This window comes from Neovison vison, chromosome 6 (assembly GCF_020171115.1).
Source record: "Neovison vison isolate M4711 chromosome 6, ASM_NN_V1, whole genome shotgun sequence".
NCBI lineage: Eukaryota > Metazoa > Chordata > Mammalia > Carnivora > Mustelidae > Neogale > Neogale vison.
This window is the reverse complement of record NC_058096.1, coordinates 139,401,868-139,419,712: the sequence shown is the minus strand read 5'-3', so window position 1 is coordinate 139,419,712 and position 17,845 is coordinate 139,401,868. Positions and strand designations below refer to the sequence as shown.

Here is a 17,845-nt window from a genome sequence, read left to right as displayed (position 1 = left end):
ACCAGCATCAGCTTCGCCTAGGAAGTGCAGATTTCCCAAGCCCCACCCCGTGCAGATCTACTGAATTAGAAACTGCAGGGTGAGCCCAGCCATTTGTGTTTTCAAAAGGCCTCCCGGGGGTTCTGATGCACGCTTAAGTTTGAGAACCACAGTACAAGGGACCAAATGGCTAGAAAGTGGGACTTGTGTGTGAGTTTGACACCCATTCTTTCTCTGATGGGGTTTATCCTGCCAGTGGTAGTGTTAGTTTATTAGCATGAGTTTGTCACCCGGATAGGAGTTGGGGCTGGGAGTGTGGATCCGTCGTGTGGATAGCTGGTAAGAGAAATCAGGCCATCACTCATGTCTCGGGGAAGTCTTTGGAGTGGAGGGAAGGGCAGGAATTGCTTAAACTTGTTATTCAGAAGCCTTGCAAGGCCAGTAGGGGCTGTCTCCACTTACCGGGCCTCCTGTTCTCTTGACCAGCAACTGAAGAAGACTGTGGATGACCTGCAGGCCAAACTGGCCCTGGCGAAAGGCGAGTACAAGACGGCCCTGAAGAACCTGGAGATGATCTCAGATGAGATCCACGAGCGGCGGCGCTCCAGTGCCATGGGGCCTCGGGGCTGTGGCGTGGGGGCTGAGGGCAGCAGCACGTCTATAGAGGACCTGTCAGGGAGCAAGCCTGAGCCGGATGCTGTTTCTGGTGAGTTTTGGGGGCTCATGTGCAAGTGGGAGATGACGCAGCTTGTGTGGTCTGCTTCCAGGGCTGTCTTGCCATCATGCAAGGGTCTCAGAGCTGGGCAGGCCAGAAAGGTGGTGGTTTCTCATGGCTTCCCACATTTTGTGGAATGCTGTATTTATAAAGGTGCTACTGAATGTTCCTCAGAGTCAGGGTTCTGCGGTGGATGAGTTTGGAAAATGTTACACTTTCCCCCTGATGATCAGAGTACATATGAGAACATTCAGAGGGGCTCTGAGAAGTACTGCAGGAAGGGAGAGTTGCCTCTGAATAGGGACTGTGTGCACAGATTTGATTCACATTCTGGGTTGTCCTAGTACATGATGTGGGCAAGGGCTCAACTCTGTTTCTTCAGCTGTAAAGTAGGGAGTATGAGCACTTAGTAGCCACTGTGTAGAGGGGAGGCTGGAATTAGATGAAATAATGGCAGGCACCCAGAAGTCTGAAAATGGGGACTCTCACTGGTGTCTAACTATAGATACCTTTTTTCCCAAGGCCACCTGTTGGGAAACTGGTACATGTTTGCTGTGCCCCTCCCCCTTTATCATTTTATTTTTTTCCTCATGGTAAGTATACTCTTTAATTCCCATCTCCTATTTCCTTCATCCCCTGACTCCCTTCCCCTCTGGTAACCATCAGTTCTCTGTAGCTAAGTGTGTTTCTTGTTTTTGGGTTTTTTTCCTTTGCTCATTTGTTTCTTAAATTTTACATGAGTGAAATCATACGGTATTTGTCTTTCTCCAAATTACATCTCTTAGCATAAAACTCTTTAGCTCTATCCACATTATTGCCAGTGCAAGATTCCATTCTTTTTGATGGCTGAGTAATACTCTTTTGTGTGTGTGTGTGTGTGTGTGTGTGTATCTCACATCTTCTTTATCCATTCGTCCATCAATGGACACTGGGTTGCTTCCATATCTTGTCTGTTGTAGATAATGCTGCTGTAAACATAGGAGTGCATGTGTCCCTTTGAATTAGTGTTTTTGTATTTCTGGGCAGTAAATACCCAGTAGTGGAACTTCTGGATCATAGGGTAGTTCTTTAAATTTTTTGAGAAACCTCCATACTCGTCTACGGCCATACCACCCTGAACGCGCCCGATCTCGTCTGATCTGGGAAGCTAAGCAGGGTCGGGCCTGGTTAGTACTTGGATGGGAGAAACCTCCATACTCTTTTCCACAGTGGGTGCATCAATTTGCATCCCCACCAACAGGGCACAAGGGTTCCTTTTTTCCCCACATTCTTGCCAACACGTTTTTTCTAGTGTTTTTGATTTTAGGCATTGTGACAGTTGTAAGATGGTATTTCATTGTGGTTTTGATTTGCATGTCCCTGATGATGAGCGATGTTGAGCAACTTTTCATGTGTCTGTTGGCCATATGTTATGTCTTCTTTGGAGAAATGTCTGTACATGTCTTTGACCCATTTTTAATTGGATTATTTGTTTTTGTGTTGACTTGTATAAATTCTTTATACATTTTTGGATACTTATTTTAATTGGATATGTCATTTGTAAGTATCTTCTCCCATTCTGTAGGTTGCCTTTTAGTTTTGTTATTTCCTTCACTGGGCAGAAGCTTTTTATTTTGATGTAGTCCCATTAGTTTATTGCTTTGGTTTTCTTTGCCTCATGAGACCTGTCTCAAAAAATGCTGCTATGACCGATGTCACTGAATTACCACTTGTGCTCTCTTCTAGGATTTTTATGGTTCCAGGTCTCACATTTAGGTCTTTAATCCATTTTGAGTTTTTCTTTGTGTATGGTGAAAGAAAATGGTCATTTTCCCTTTAGGCTAATCAAGAAAACTTTTTCAGCACTGTCTTTGTACACTTCTTTCTCTCCTTTTCTGTGGAATAATCCCTGTTGTTGCTCTCCCAAGGTCCATCCTCCAGAGTTTTGAAATTTGGTCAACAAATGTTTAAGTACCAGGCCCAAAGGAAAGGAAACTAAAATTTGATCGTCAGTAATGTGTGAGGTACTCTAATATCCAGCCTCTCACATGGAGAGGAACATGAAGCTCAGAGAGGTTAAGTAACCTGACCAAGGCTACACAGCAAGGGAGACAGGATCTTAATTCAAATATAAGCCTGTTTTCTGTCCTCAGTATTATAGTACTTTTCACTGATGGTCCTCTAGGGGATGCTACCATGTTTTTAAAGATGAGGGAGGAGGGTGGGGGAGTAGAATAGGAAAGGTCAAATAAGCAGGCTTATGTGCAGGGTGAAGGGAAAAGAGTTAAAGGTGAAAGTGGCTTTCAGATCACAAGAATGGCCTGTCTTCTGGGCCTTAGTTATTCTGATCTACAAAATGAGTAAGGCACAAGCTAAGAGCGTTGTAAAGGAATTTTGTCCTTTTGCAGCAAATAGTGTGTCGTACATGCGTTGAGAAGTTTTATGCGATCTGGAGATCACAGGATCCCTGCAGATACTCCATACAGGACTGTTTGTTCTCGCAGCTCCTTCTGCTATGCGGAAGCAGCTGTCACATCTTACTAGCTTTGTTCGGAGAGCATACCAAAGGGCCACTCTCTTCCTCTGTACTTGCGGATCTGGGGTGGAGAAACGCCCCTGATCTGGGCTGATTTATCCTTGCCCTTTAGGTAGTCAACACTGACTTTCCAGAGGAGGAGTTAGAAAGTTATTGTAAGGACATTGAATATCCATGGGGCCCAGCTGCTTCCCTTCAAGTTGCTGGCCGCTCTGGCCGCGCAGACTTGGGAGGGTCAGTCCTTTACTCAAGTGCACACAGAGGTAGGGATTCTGCCGTCCCAAGGCCGTGTCTGGCTGCTGGCCGGGGGGGGAGGGGGGGCATGTTTCTGGAGGGGCTGAAGGAACAAGGTTGCTCCATGTCAGAACCTCTGATCAGTATCCTCTCTCCTCCTAGTGGCCTCCGAGGCTTTTGAAGATGACAGCTGCAGCAACTTCGTATCAGAAGACGACTCGGAAACCCAGTCGGTATCCAGCTTTAGTTCAGGGCCCACAAGCCCATCCGAGATGCCTGACCAGTTCCCTGCAGCTGTGAGGCCTGGCAGCCTGGATCTGCCCAGTCCCGTGTCTCTGTCAGAGTTTGGAATGATGTTCCCGGTACTGGGCCCTCGCAGCGAGTGCAGTGGAGCCTCCTCCCCTGAGTGTGAGGTGGAACGAGGTGAGTTACAGCCCTCTCACCAATAGTGCCTGGGCCACATGACGCACTGCGTCGGCAGCCAGAACACTTTACTGTTCAAGACCTTTGCCAGGTCTCGGGGCTGTGTGACTGGGCCTCTGGGAGCGTGCGGTCTGTGTTGATCATGGAGATGCCAGCCGCTGTTCTAGGGGCTCCTGGCTCTGCTCCTGAATGGTTCTTAAAAACGGAGGTTTGAGTTCTGTCTTTGATCCCCAGCAGTCCTCTTCACAAGTCTGTGCTAGCGAGCTGTTTCCCCACTGTTAGGGTGGGACCAGTCCTCTCTAAAGATAAGGAATACCTAAAATGCCTTGAGCCATAAAAGCCATCTGTCATCACGTGATGGCTCTGTGACAGGCATAGCTGGGCAATTTTGGGAGATTCTGGAGGGCTACAATGGCCTGGGCCCAGGCGACTCCTGGAATTGTCAGTACTCACCTGATGTCCTTTACATTTCTCTAGGAGATAGGGCAGAAGGGGCAGAGAATAAAACAAGTGACAAAGCCAACAACAACAACCGAGGTCTCAGCAACAGCAGCGGCAGTGGCAAGAGCCAAAGTAGCACCGCCCGCGAGGGCCAGGCCTTGGAGAACAGGATGAAACAGCTCTCTCTCCAGTGCTCGAAGGGAAGAGACGGGATTATTGCTGACATAAAAATGGTGCAGATTGGCTGATCCATCCAAAGCCCTGGCCCAAGTGCATAGCAGTATTTATACACAAAACTGTATGGAGAACATTGTGCCAATAATCATTTAATATATGCCAAATCTTAAGCGTTTACTCTAAACTGCACTAATGAAGTTGTGACCTTGAGGGCTGAAGAGTTTTCTTCTGGGAGAGAACTCTTGGGCTGGTTTTTCAGAGCAGAGGCGTTGTTGCAGTGGACTGTGACCAGGGTCGCAGCCTTTGTGGAATATTACCCGTAACAGTGTTATGGAAGCAATAACTAGTTCTGTGAAAGAACCCAAGCCAGGAAAGGGGCTGGGAAGCTGAGCCAAACTGGGGTCAACAGCTTGCTTCTTTTACCCTCAATTTGGGAAAATGGAGATGTGTCTCCTTTATATCCCAGGGGATCAAAATGAAAAAAAAAAAAAAAATTCAGAATACACCTTTCTGGGCCAGTGAAGGCTTAAAAAAAAAAAAATCCAAGAACATAATTTTCATCATCTCTGGTATTCAGAAGGCCTTTTTAAAAAAGCCTGTATGCTGGTATACCCATTAGAACCATTTTCTATAAACGTTACACCATGAACTGCACTTTTTGGGGTGGGAAAGGTGAATGCCAACGTGGGGGATGGGAGGGACGGAGGGTAGCAGGGACATACCATAGAAGGCGATTTGTGGCTGTGGGGAAGGAGAGTCTGTAGCATAAACCTTATCCCACCAGCCCTGGGACTTAAGAATTAAGAGAAGTGCATGTGAAGAATGGTTGCCATTGTTATATCTAGATTGACAAAGTGTCAATTTTTCTGTAGGTTGTGACTTAAAAAATAAAATTATTTAAGGGTTATGCTGCATTAGTATTTCTTAGAGGGAATTGTTCCTTAAAGCTAGGAAAGGGAGTAGGCATGTGTTGGCACAGGCTGTTAAATAGAAGCAATGAAGTCTGTTATGCTAATAGTAGTATGTGTTAAGATTGCTTTCCTTTAATGTTTTCACGGTTACACATATTTAGAGCACTGTATTTTTTGTCCTTTTTTGTTAAGAAAACTTTAGCATTTCTAAAAGAAAAGCAACCCCATTTCAAGTTGTCTGTTCTGACACAGCTTGTATATTTTAGTCATTTGTAAATCTCTTCATACTGTAGTGTTTTCTCCTTTTTTAATGACTGATACAGTATCCTAATCACAAGGTTATTTTGTACTTGTCTTAATTTCTTGAGTGTAATAAAAAACAGTTTAAGAAAATGTTTACTTTTGTGTGTCTTCCAATAAGAAACCCTGATGTTGCCTAAATCTTCCATTCTAGGCAACCTTCTTGCCACAAGGAAGAGCATGGAATGCAGTGGACATCTGTTCTAATTTCCAGTTAAGGTCCTGGATCCTAATAGTTTAAGCCCCAACTATGAAGGTTTGAGTTAGAATTCCGCTGCGACTAAAGCGCAGTAAGGAGAATGCAGCTTTAGGAGAATGAAGACAATGTGATCGTGTCAGAGTGCTTCCCAACCTCTGCTGCACTGCAGTCTTCCAGGAAGCTTCAAGAAGGCGGCTGTTCGCCGGTCTTAGAGCCTGAGATCATTTGGGGTACGCCTGAGGTACCGAACTTTTAAAAGTTCCCCCAGGCGATTCTAATGTGCATCGGGTTGACATTCAGGCTGTTTTTTTCCTATCTGTAGTGCCGTATCTGGAGCTCTATTATAACAATTCAATATTAGATTAAACCCGTATATGTTGGTCTACATTCGGTTTTTGAGGGTAGGAATTAGGTCTTATTTGTTTGCATCCTGTACAAATATCTTTAACATAAAATGTTCCAATTATGTGTTTAAATTTTTCTTTGAAGGGCCACAAAATGAATCCATCTAAAATTGAAAGTACTAAATATTTACCAAAGTGGAATCACTGTCCTGAATATGAAACAGATTTGCTGAAGCCTGAACTGTCATGTAAATAATGAGTTCTTTTAGATGGAATGTACTAGATGAAGCCTTTTAATAATCTCTCTAGGTTAAACTGTGCAGTTTCCATAAGTATAAAGATTTTATTTCAAATCAAGGTAGCAGAAATACAAAATAACTGGTGATAATTATAAAGTAGAGACGAAAAATTCCACCTTATTTTCAGATGTTTAAAATCCTGAGCATCATTCTGCTCTCATGGATTTCTATGTAAACCGGGAATTTATACATGGCATTAGTACCTTGGCAGTTTTTCCAAATACAACCCCAATTACCATATACTAAATTTTCAATTGTATTTTTTTTCAGTGTTACTATAAGAGCAATTTTTAAAATACCGTACAAACTAAACTGTAATTAAATTGTAATGTCTTCAGTGTCTCAGATTACTACCTTCATTTAGCCTGATAAAATTAAGAAATGCAATAGTGAATATATCTCAGCTCTCCTTAAATGAGTTAATGGGAGACAGGTACCTAAGTTCAACCACCTTCATTGTAAACTAAGTTAAAATATTTCTTAAAGCTTTATTCTTTCATAACATCTGGGCAACAAACATTAAAAATCGTAACACAAAATCTGTTATGGTAACATGATTCATTTGGTAATTAGCTGCCCAAGGTGTAGAGTCACAACACAAGCCAGTTTAACTTACAACATGCTCTGCCAAAAGACAAATGTTAAGTATTTCAGAATATTATTCCAGCCTACTGTTCCACCCAGTTGAGTGGATAAGTCATGTCCCTTATCTGGTCTCTATTCTCTTCTAGTAAAGGCACCATACAGTGCTGACTGAGCCTAACCTTTAATCCTCCACAGTCTGTTCATACAGTGGGGCCACTCAATGCAAACCAAGTCCTTATACACACAAAACCATGTAAATAGTACTTCTGAGTGATTCAGAGTAATTCTGACTATATACAATTCTAAACACTCTGACTTGAGCAGCACCAGATCCCACTGTAACATTTTGAGAGATTTAATTCTGTTCTGATTGTTTGGTGTCCTGAGGATTTCTGTCCTCATTTGAAGAGCTGATTTGGTAAGTATAAAATCCAGTAAAGCTGAAAGCTGCATCACTGAAGTTGCGTTGTCTTGATCGGGATAATACTATTGAAGTCCAAGAAAAAAGGTCCTTCTTGTTTAGGCAAAAAAGTACTAGGAATGATATTGTAGATCCCCGCAGGTATATTTTCTAATTCCAGGTAGCAAAACCCACACCTATATGCAGGGAAATGAGAACAAAGTTTACAGAAGATGATGCCACAAAGAGTAAAGTATAAATCAGATGCAGTCAAAATGCAAACATTACCTATAATCACCACTAGACTTCCTCTGAAAGCCATGGGGACCAGGATCTCCCACCACAGACACTGTTACAACCTCAAATCCAACACTATATTGCCTGGCAATAAAAAGAAACAATTACTGTTGTTATTAAGTAGTCTCAAATACATACCTAAAAATAACTAAAGTGCAGATATATTATTAAATTGAGTATATGCTTTCTAAAGCTTTAGGAGGTAGAAACCACTATGGAACACATGCATATACTGTTTTTATACTTAATTATACAAGATGCCATTTATATTTTTATACTGATTTATATTCATATTTTTAAATTGAAGCCATGAAGATTAATTAGTATTAAACTTACTTTAGAAGAAACAGTATTTTTACCACAGGCTCTTGGAGAATACTGTCAAATTTAAATAATAAAATACTGTCTTTGCAGAAAAAAAGGAGAGAGCCTGAAATCTGAATTTACAGAAGTAATTAGCATATGGTAGACATGACATTCCAAATCAGTAGGGAAAAGAAGGATTATTTAGATGGTGAGGAGGTGACAAATTCAGGAAAAAGAACTGACACTGTATTCACACCAAATATAAAAATACATTCCATCTAGATGTAAAAAGCAAACCACAAAAGACCTAGAAAAAAATATGGTACAAATCTGATACTGGGGTGAGATTTCCTGCCCATAGCAAAATAAATCTGAAAAGACAGATCTGATTACTTAAAAAGAAAATTTTCTCTACATTAAAAAAAGAAAAAAAAAGATCTGGGAAAAATACTTGCAAATATGTGATACGTGCCTAAAGTTAAGAAAACCATGACAATTCCAAGAGAAAAATGGGCAAAAGACATGAATAGGGAAAGCAAAAGATACACACTGTCAAACACTTTTATGTCAAATCCTTTTACTTCAGTCTACGAATTGAATACAAAAGAGCCAACAACTAGATAACCTTATTTCACCTACCAAACTGCAGAAAACTAGCTTAACCGTATATAAAAGATTAGTGTTTGTAAAGAGGCAAAATTAAGGCTAATTTTACTTAGAAGTATTATTTTTATTGTTTTTTAAACCTTTTTAAGTTGAGAAATAGAACACAATGTACACACAACATACAGCCTACATAATACATAAAGTGAACACAAAGGTCGTCACCACCCAGATCAACGCAACTCTCAACACCGTAGAAGTCCCTGTACATGCCTTTCTCATTACAGCTCCTGTCCCCACAGAGCTAACATTTAACAATGTCCTGCCTTCCTTTAAGAGCATGTTGACATATGTTAGTTTCAGATGTACAACAGTGATACAAGTTCTGTATGTTATGCTCACCACAGTGGGTGCACTCACTCACTGTATGGTGCAGCAGTATTATCGACTATATTCTCTGTTGTACTTTTCATCCTTCACTTATTTTATACTGGAAGTTTGTACCTCTTAATCTCCTTCACCTATTTCACCCATTTCCCAACCCCCTCCCCTACTTTCTTGCTTCTATATAGTCTGACAACCTAAGCACGCATCTTTAAATAGTAGTTTCGTTTTGTTTGCTCCTCACTTAAGTGGAATCATACAGTTGATGTTCTATTATGTACGGCTTCTCCTGAGCATTGTTTAAGACTTATCCATCATGTTGGGTAGCTATTATTTATTTTCATTGTTATGCAGCGCTCTATTTTATAATCTTCAATGCTACTGATGAACACTTGGGTTGTTACAAATGTTTGGGTCTTACAACAGTTTATCAGCCATTTTGGATTGTTCCTCTTATGACATGCCTATCTGAGCTTTCATTTTTTAAACTGTGGATTCTTTTTAATAACTAGTGTAGAGTATTTACAAATCCTTCTATGTGTTCTTTGTGTCTTAACTTTTTCTTTATCCTGAAGTCATTAAAATATCTCCTTTATTAAAAAAAAAATTTCTCCTTTATTAACAGCCCAGCTGCAATAGATTTTTAGATCTGATGTGAGAAAGTGGTCTAATTACCTTTTTGGCACATGAATACTCCAACCATCCCAGCACATTTATTCAACAGCCTATCCTTCCCCTGCTCCTCTGTCATGCCATCTTTTTCACTAATCAAGTGCCTATATATGCCTAGGTCTGTTTCAAAACCCTATTCTGTTCCATTAAACTCATGAAGATATTAACTTAAGAAAGTTACTTAATCACAAACCTTGGTCCTCTTAGCTCAATCAGTAATGGCCCGGTCTTTTCTATATGGAACTGGTAGATGGGGTTATTTCTGTGAGTTTCTTGGAAATTTCCACATCCTCCAGCACTCTGGCCACTCCACTTTCCATTAATCTTTAATAAAACAAAGTTTTTGTATTAGCAAAACTTCCCATTCTCCAATTCTACTTTAAGGACTTCAAAAAGGGAATGGTGTCACCAAGATGGCAACAAAGGTTCCTCCTGCTTTGCTCCCGTTCACAGGGACAACTAACAGCTATTCCAGAAGAGGATGGTACTGAGAAATTCCTGAACATGGATGTGAGGCAGAAGTACCCTCCTGCACCACAAAGCCCAAGACAGGTTACATTAGAAGGACAAGAGAAGCAGCTACATGTTGACTGCACTGTCTCCAGGCCAGCACCAGGTGGTAATGTCTCCCCAGAGCTTCTGATTCTTCAGTGAACAAGCTTCCCCTAAGAATTGTGATTTGCTCTACAAAAGCCCCTACCTGATCTCACACCCTAAGGATTACAGGAGAAACTGCAACTAAGAAAAGGGTGGAGCTTGCAACAACCAGCACGGGGACCTCACCTCAGCAGGCTAAATTCATACCTGCGGCACCCAAGTAGTAATTGCAGAACCAAGTTAAGGGTATGCTTCCACCCAGGAGCTTGGCAGGGTGCAGATCTGCCTGATTTGTATAGCCAAATGGTTTTGCTGGCCTTACAGCCTGGATTGCCCACATCAGGCAAGGAGCTGAGTCACAACCAGAAGGGCTGGTGTCAACTACTGGATGCTGTGCATTCCAGTGGCCAAGAGTAGGCAGAACCAAGAGTTCACGGAGCAAAGCCAGTGGGCCCTGTCTGGTTACAGCTTGGGGTGTTGGTGGGCTTATGTCAAGATAACAAAGAGATGTTTCTCCTGCTGAGTCCAGGCAGGAAATCTGATTTGTAGGCCTGCTCATCACTGAATACAGCCTTCTGGTTCTCTGACCAGTGAACTGAACCAGTGCACACAGAGAACTGCATAACCCAACAGCCCTTTCATAGTGGCGCTTGAACAAAAAGCACAGCTTGTCGGTTTGCCCTGTCTGCAGAGCAGAAGTGGTGGCCTCACCTGACTAGGGAATTCAGTACAGGTCCCTATACAAAGAGATGCACAACCCCTGGGTCCTGTCCTGTTGCCTTACCAAAGCAGGGAAACTAATTCATAGCCCCATCTACTACTGATTATAGTATCATGTCCCAACTTTGTAGTAAGTCCAACCAGAGAATCTAAGAAACTGTGGAGCCTGTTCCACAGCCTCATTTGGGTAGGACCAAGCCAGCAGTCCTACCCAGCTGTTCTCAGCTCATGGCACAACCACCATTCCCATCCTCAGAGTCCTAACAGCAGCCTTGCCCCAAAACAGGCCATCATGGCAGGACCAGTCTGCCCAAGGACAATACCAGCAGACACCCAGAAACCCAAAGTAAGCTAACTGGTGGAAAAAGTCCTGCCATAGCAAAGCTGTAAAGTCAGCCTAATCACTCAAATGTGCAGATTTACAAACCTAAAAACGAAGGATCACAAAAAATCAGGTAAATGGGACATCATCCAAAAAATGAGCAATGCTCCAATAACCCTAAGAAATGGAGATCTATGAACTGTAACACAAAGAATGCAGAATAATCCTTAAGGAAGCTTAATGATCTATATGAAAACATACAATCCCCAGGGATGCAAGGATGGTTCAACACATGCTAATCAGTCCAATGTGGTAAGTCACAATAGACAGAATGGAAGAATCTTACAATCATCTCAACAGACACAGAAAAGCACCTGACAAAATTCAACATCCATTCATGGTAGAAACGCTTTCCTAAGAAATGTGGAATAGAAGGAACGTATCTCAACATAATAAAGGCCACATACGACAAGCTTATAGTTAACATACACAATGATGAAAAGTGAATGCCTCTCCTCTAAGATCAGGAATAAGACAAGAATGTCCACTCTTACCACTCCTATTCAACATATTCTGGAAGTCCTAGCTAGTGTAATCAGACAAGAAAAAGAAAATGTAGCAAACTGGAAAGGAAAAATAAAATTGTCTCTATTTGCAGATAACACGATTTTATATATAGAAAAACCTAAAGACTCAAACAAAAGACTGTTAGATCTTATCAACAAATTCAGTAAAGCTGAAAGATACAAAATTAAGATACAGAAATCAGTAGCATTTCTATGTTAACAATGAAGTTTCTGAAAAATAAATCAATCTCAAAATAACAACAGAAATAATAAGATACTTAGGAATAAATTTAAAGAGATAAAAGAGCTATCATCTGAAAACTATTATTAAACATTAATCAAAGAAACTGAAAATAACACAATAAATGGAAAGATATCCTATGTTCATAGACTGAAAGAGTTAATATTGTTAAATGTCAATACACCAAAAGTTATCTATAAATTCAATCCAATCCTTATTAGAGGACTCCAATGACTTTTTTTTTAAACACAAAAAACACTTAAAAATTTTTATTTTATTTTATTTTTTTTTAAAGATTATTTATTTATTTATTTGACAGAGAGAGAGATCACAAGTAGGCAGAGAGGCAGGCAGAGAGAGAGAGAGGAGGAAGCAGGCCCCCTGCTGAGCAGAGAGCCCGATGCGGGACTCGATCCCAGGACCCTGAGATCATGACCTGAGCTGAAGGCAGCGGCTTAACCCACTTTTTAAAAAAAATTTTATTTATTTGACAGAGATCACAAGTAGTCAGAGAGGCAGACAGAGAGAGGGAGGGAGAAGCAGACTCACCGCTGAGCAGAGAGCCCGGTGCGGGGCATGACCTGAGCCGAAGACAGAGGGTTTAACCCACTAAGCCACCCAGGCGCCCCACACAAAAAACACTTAACATTTACAAAGAACCACACAAGACTCTGAATAGCCAAAGAAATCCTGAGAAAGAACAAAGCAGGAATAACACACTTCCCGATTTCAAGCTGTACTATAAAGCTACAGTCATCAAAATACAGTACTGATAGTATAAAAACCACATATAGGCCCAAAAGAATAAAGAGCCTGGAAATAAACCCAAGCATATATGGTCAATTAATATTTGATAAGGGAGCCAAGAATTCTCCCTCAAATCTTCCTCTACAGATGACATCTAGCACACCCAGCAAAACCAGTCTCAAATTCTACTTTCAAGGTTCATTTATGGACATCTGGGTGGCTCGGTTGTTAAACATCTGCTTTCAGTTTGGGTCACGATGCTAGGGTTCTGGGATGGAGCTCTGTGGTAGGCTCCCTGCTCAGCAGAGAGACTACTACTCCCCTTGTCCCTCCCCCAACTCATGCTTATGCACTCTCTCTGAAATAAATCTTTTAAAAAAATAAATATAAAATGAAGGTTCATCTACATGATGAATCCTTCCCTAATGACCAAAGTCTGCATAATCTTTTTACTTTGAGCCTTATTTCTTTTCACAGAATCACTAAATGTTGTTCACTGAAGATCTTGTATTCCAACCCAGACTGGAGGCCACTTAGATTTCCGTTGTATTACTGTCAAGTCCAGAATGTTTTATTTTGTAAGAAATTCTTAAATGTGAATAAAATGAGAAAAGGAGAAAAAGACCAGGGAATTCTAACCGTTCTCTGATATTATGACCCAGAGAAAGAATTCTTACCTGTTTTGATAAGGTGTACGGTGAAGGAATCTTTGAAAAAGTAAAGCTGCAGGCTGAATATACCTAGATTTTAAACAAAATTTATTGTATTGATAAAGTTAAACTCCATAGTGATAAAGAATATACTAGAAGACTGAAAAAATCAGTTGGCATAAAAGTAATTATTCTGTACACAGGCTTAATAAACTGGGAATTGAGCAGCTAGGGATCTTGCTCTGGCTTTCTCTGCTCCTATGTGTGACTCAGGACAATGTCCCTAGGCCTTGGTTTCTGCATCTGAACAAAAAAGGTGGGTAGAAGCAGCCACCCAATGTCCCTTTCATCACTAAAAATCTATTCAAGTTGAGCTCCCTTACTTACTGATGTATGGGAAAAAAACCTATGCAGAACAAAATTACAATAACCTTCTTCCACCCCAACCAACCAACTAACTGGCCCAGCTATAAGAGAGCAATATGTTCATAGGCAACTGATTTCCTTTCACAGAGTTCAAAGTTGTGTTTTTTAAGTCAATTAAAGTATTACATAGGATAAACTAGTTCTTAACTGCTTGTTCTGAGATAGAATTTATTATTTCAATGTATCACATTACCTCAGGACCAAACTATTATTCTGAAAATTAAAATGTTCATTCATTCAATGTCATTCAAAATAAAAATATTACTTTTCAAAAGCATTAATTTCTCTGGGAAGCACTGTAATTTAATGCTGAATTAATATAAGCACACATACACAAAAATTTATAGACAATTTTCAGAAATACATTTTTTCTATAGCTAATCCCACTAAGAAGCAGAGCACATTATGTACTTGAAATTATTGTGTTCTGTCATTGTATGTTGGTTTACTCACCCGGACAGTATAATGGATTGTATTCTGCTTTTCATACTGAGAAACCACTAATGTAAAGGTATGGGTCCCAGGTGTGGTCAGCTTTATCTTAGTCAAATAATGAGGGCTGTTAATTCGAATGCCATCAATGTATGGAGGCGGGTCACCTACAAATAAGTAGGTTTACAGAAAAGAATACTTTAGTTTCTATACTTTTTAAATTAAAGTTTTATAGGTCATGATAGGAAAAAAAATTAAATGGATGGACATTCCTCCCCCTTGATTCCATCTTTAAAACATAATAGTACAAAGGAATTTCAACTTAAAACTTTACAATTAAAAATTTTAAATAACTGCTAGTAAGTAAAGGCTATCTTTTGGAATACACTCAATGAGACAGAAGATTAATACCTACTAGCCCTGTGCTGAATTTTCTCCAGTAGAGGATTTTAAAACCAAGATTGGTGCTTTTTTATTTTGAGGCAATATTTTTAAGATACAAAGTAGTATGTAAAAATATACCTATATTCCTCACCATTCAGAACTAAATTAACATTTTTGGGAGTCATACTAGCTTCCTTATAAAACAAAGTCCCTTTTAAACACCACCCTTAGTCTCATTCGGTTCCACTCTGATGGGTTAATGGGCATCTTTTCTTTTCTTTCTTTTTTTTTTTTTAAGATTTTATTTGACAGATCACAAGTAGGTAGAGAGGCAGGCAGAGAGAGTAAGGGAAGCAGGCTCCCTGCTAAGCAGAGAGCCCGATGTGGGGCTTGATCCCAGGACTCTGGGATCATGACCTGAGCCGAAGGCAGAGGCTTTAACCACTGAGCCACCCAGGCGCCCCTGGGCATCTTTTCAGTATTAAACACACACACATCCCTAAAAATGAATGAGTAAATGTTATTTCTGTGGGTATATATCTAAAAAAAGGACACCATATTGTCTTATTTTAAGACATCTTTCATCTTTTACTCAATGTTTTTTAGATTCACATTCTATATAGATATGGTTTATTCCTTTTAAAACTCTCTGTAAGAGATACCATTATATGAATATGACTTATTTATAACCTCATTAGTTATTCTGACAATCTCACAGATTATTTCCAGTATTTTGCTATTTCAAACAATGCTGCATGATATAGTCTCTGATGTCTTATTGCAATCAAGCCAATACAATAAAATTATTTCATGCATGTCAATTATTACATGTCATTTAAAATCAATGCTATACCGTTTAGCTTATTTAGGAATACTAAATACTTAAATAATCTATTGAAAAAAATAAACATTTTAGTATCTCAAACAGGTAATAAATCTCTAATGCTTAGAGTGGTGTGACCTAGTGTGAGGAGAAAAACAAAAATCTTGGACAAGATATTTAAACTTTCTGTGCCTCAGTTTACTCTCTTGTCAAAAGGGAATGACAGAAGAGTGTTTTTTAATTCACCTGAGTGTTGTAATGAAAATAAAATTGTAAACCAGAAATTATTTTTTTCTGAAAAGTCAGTATCATTAAATGTTAAGAGGGCGCATTGTTTAAAAAAAATCCAAATAAAAAGTGCAGCAAAAATATTTTTGAAGTTCAAAAGCCATATAAATATCTTAAGGCTAGGAATAGCTACTCACAATATTTGTGTTTTTTTGGTTGTATAGTGGCCAACATAATGAAAAATGGGAAATTTGGCTAATTTACCTTTAATCCTTGAAATTGTATGTGTCATGCCCATTCTGGAATATCAAAATCTCTTGATATTGACTGACTGAAGGGAGTCAGGGCCTGTCCTCCACCTCCCCACCTCACCCCGTGTCAGGGGGATGAATACCATGTTTTTCTCTCACTAAATAAAAACAAGACTTAACGAAACCACTTTCTTTTGCCCAGCCTTCTTGAAAGAACGGTCAATAATTGCTTCCTTACCTCCCAGTCTCTCCTCAATCCACTCCATTTGCACTTCTAAGCTCACCTCTCTACCAACTCTGTTCTTGTTAAGGTCAACAATGACTACCAGGATGCTAAGTCCAATTATTTCTTCTCTAACCTATCTTACCTCTAAAATAACAATAGATGCATTTGTCCACTCTTTTCCCTAATGAAACACTGTCCTCACTTGGGCCATGTAAATCTTACTTTATTTCTTCAGGTACTCTGTTCTAATTTTTCTGCAGTAACTTTCTTCTGCTCAACCTTAAGCTGTCTGAATCCAAGGGTCAGGTCCTGGGTGTTCATCTCTGTACCTACAACTCTCTCCACTGGCAGTGTATACAGTCCTATCTTCAAAAGGCATCTGTATGCCCCTGATTCTTCAATCTGCATCTATAACCCTAACCTTATTTCAGAACTCTACCCAAAAATCCAACTGTTTCTTTGGTTTCTATACCTGGATATCTAATACGTATTTTAAATAAGTAACAACAAAAAAAATTAACTTTTGCTATTTTACTCCACAACAAAACTGCTTCCTCTGCCCCATGCTTAGTTTTTGCCTATCTCAGTAAATGTTATAGCAGCTTTTTATGAAGTAAGCCAAAAAGACAGAAATCATCCTTGATTTCTCTTTGCCCCCAAAATTAACTAAGGTCCTGAAAATCCCACTGAAACCCAAATCTGTCCACTCCTCCTCATCTATACTCCCCTATTATGCTAAGTTCTTTCTCAAAATCACTAATTTTGGGGATGCCTGGGTGGCTCAGTTGGTTAAGCAGCTGCCTTCAGCTCAGGCCATGATCCCAGCATCCTGGGATGGAGTCCCACATCGGGCTCCTTGCTTGGCGGGGAGCCTGCTTCTTTAGTTTACATTAAAGGTAAATGTCTGTCTCCCTCTACCTGCCACTCTGTCTGCCTGTGCTCACTCTCGCTCCTTTCTCTCTGACAAATAAATACATAAAATCTTAAAAAAAAAAAAAATCACTAATTTTGTACTTTTCCATTTTTTGTCCCTGTCAATATAATTCTACAAAGAATGGTTCTTTAAAAAAATTTTGTATCATGTCATTTTCCGGATCAAGGCTCTCCAAAGATTTCCTATTACACTTAGAACAAAATCCAAACCCTGGTGTGGCTTACAGAACATCTGTCATCTGAGCCTGCATACCTTTCTGACCTCTTGATACCATACCACCCTAGGCCTACTGGCCTTATTTTCATTTCTAAAAAACACTCTTTTTCCCTCATTTTAGAGTCCTCCCACTTGTTATTCCCTCTGCCTATAATGCTTTTCCCTTTATTTTTTTGCATGACTGATCCCTTTTTGTCATTCAGACTTCCTCTTACCCCTTCTCAAAGAGGCCTTCCATGGCCACCCAACCAAAGCAACCTATCAGTCACAAACACATAACCCTACTTATTTCTTTAGA

The 17,845-nt window shown here is 40.0% G+C and overlaps 2 protein-coding genes across 4 annotated transcripts in view; one reads left to right on the top strand and one right to left on the bottom strand.

Annotated features, from left to right (window-relative positions):
- SH3BP5 (SH3 domain binding protein 5) overlaps positions 1 to 5,788 on the top strand; it is a 72,114-nt gene extending 66,326 nt beyond the window's left edge. For both annotated transcript variants that reach the window (XM_044252487.1, XM_044252488.1), the window contains 3 exons: positions 466 to 685; positions 3,606 to 3,866; positions 4,344 to 5,788. In XM_044252487.1, the coding sequence (XP_044108422.1) occupies positions 466 to 685; positions 3,606 to 3,866; positions 4,344 to 4,555 (693 nt within the window). In that variant the 3' untranslated portion in view covers positions 4,556 to 5,788. The remainder of the gene's footprint in view (positions 1 to 465; positions 686 to 3,605; positions 3,867 to 4,343) is intronic.
- Positions 5,789 to 6,515: 727 nt separating this feature from the next.
- Positions 6,516 to 17,845, bottom strand: part of CAPN7 (calpain 7) — a 42,629-nt gene continuing 31,299 nt past the window's right edge. Inside the window, exons 17-21 of one of the 2 annotated variants that reach the window (XM_044252485.1) lie at positions 14,507 to 14,652; positions 13,655 to 13,717; positions 9,978 to 10,108; positions 7,811 to 7,903; positions 6,516 to 7,719 (exon numbers count right to left, since the gene is read on the bottom strand). In XM_044252485.1, the coding sequence (XP_044108420.1) occupies positions 7,575 to 7,719; positions 7,811 to 7,903; positions 9,978 to 10,108; positions 13,655 to 13,717; positions 14,507 to 14,652 (578 nt within the window). In that variant the 3' untranslated portion in view covers positions 6,516 to 7,574. The remainder of the gene's footprint in view (positions 7,720 to 7,810; positions 7,904 to 9,977; positions 10,109 to 13,654; positions 13,718 to 14,506; positions 14,653 to 17,845) is intronic. The other variant, XM_044252486.1, reaches the window with a different exon arrangement.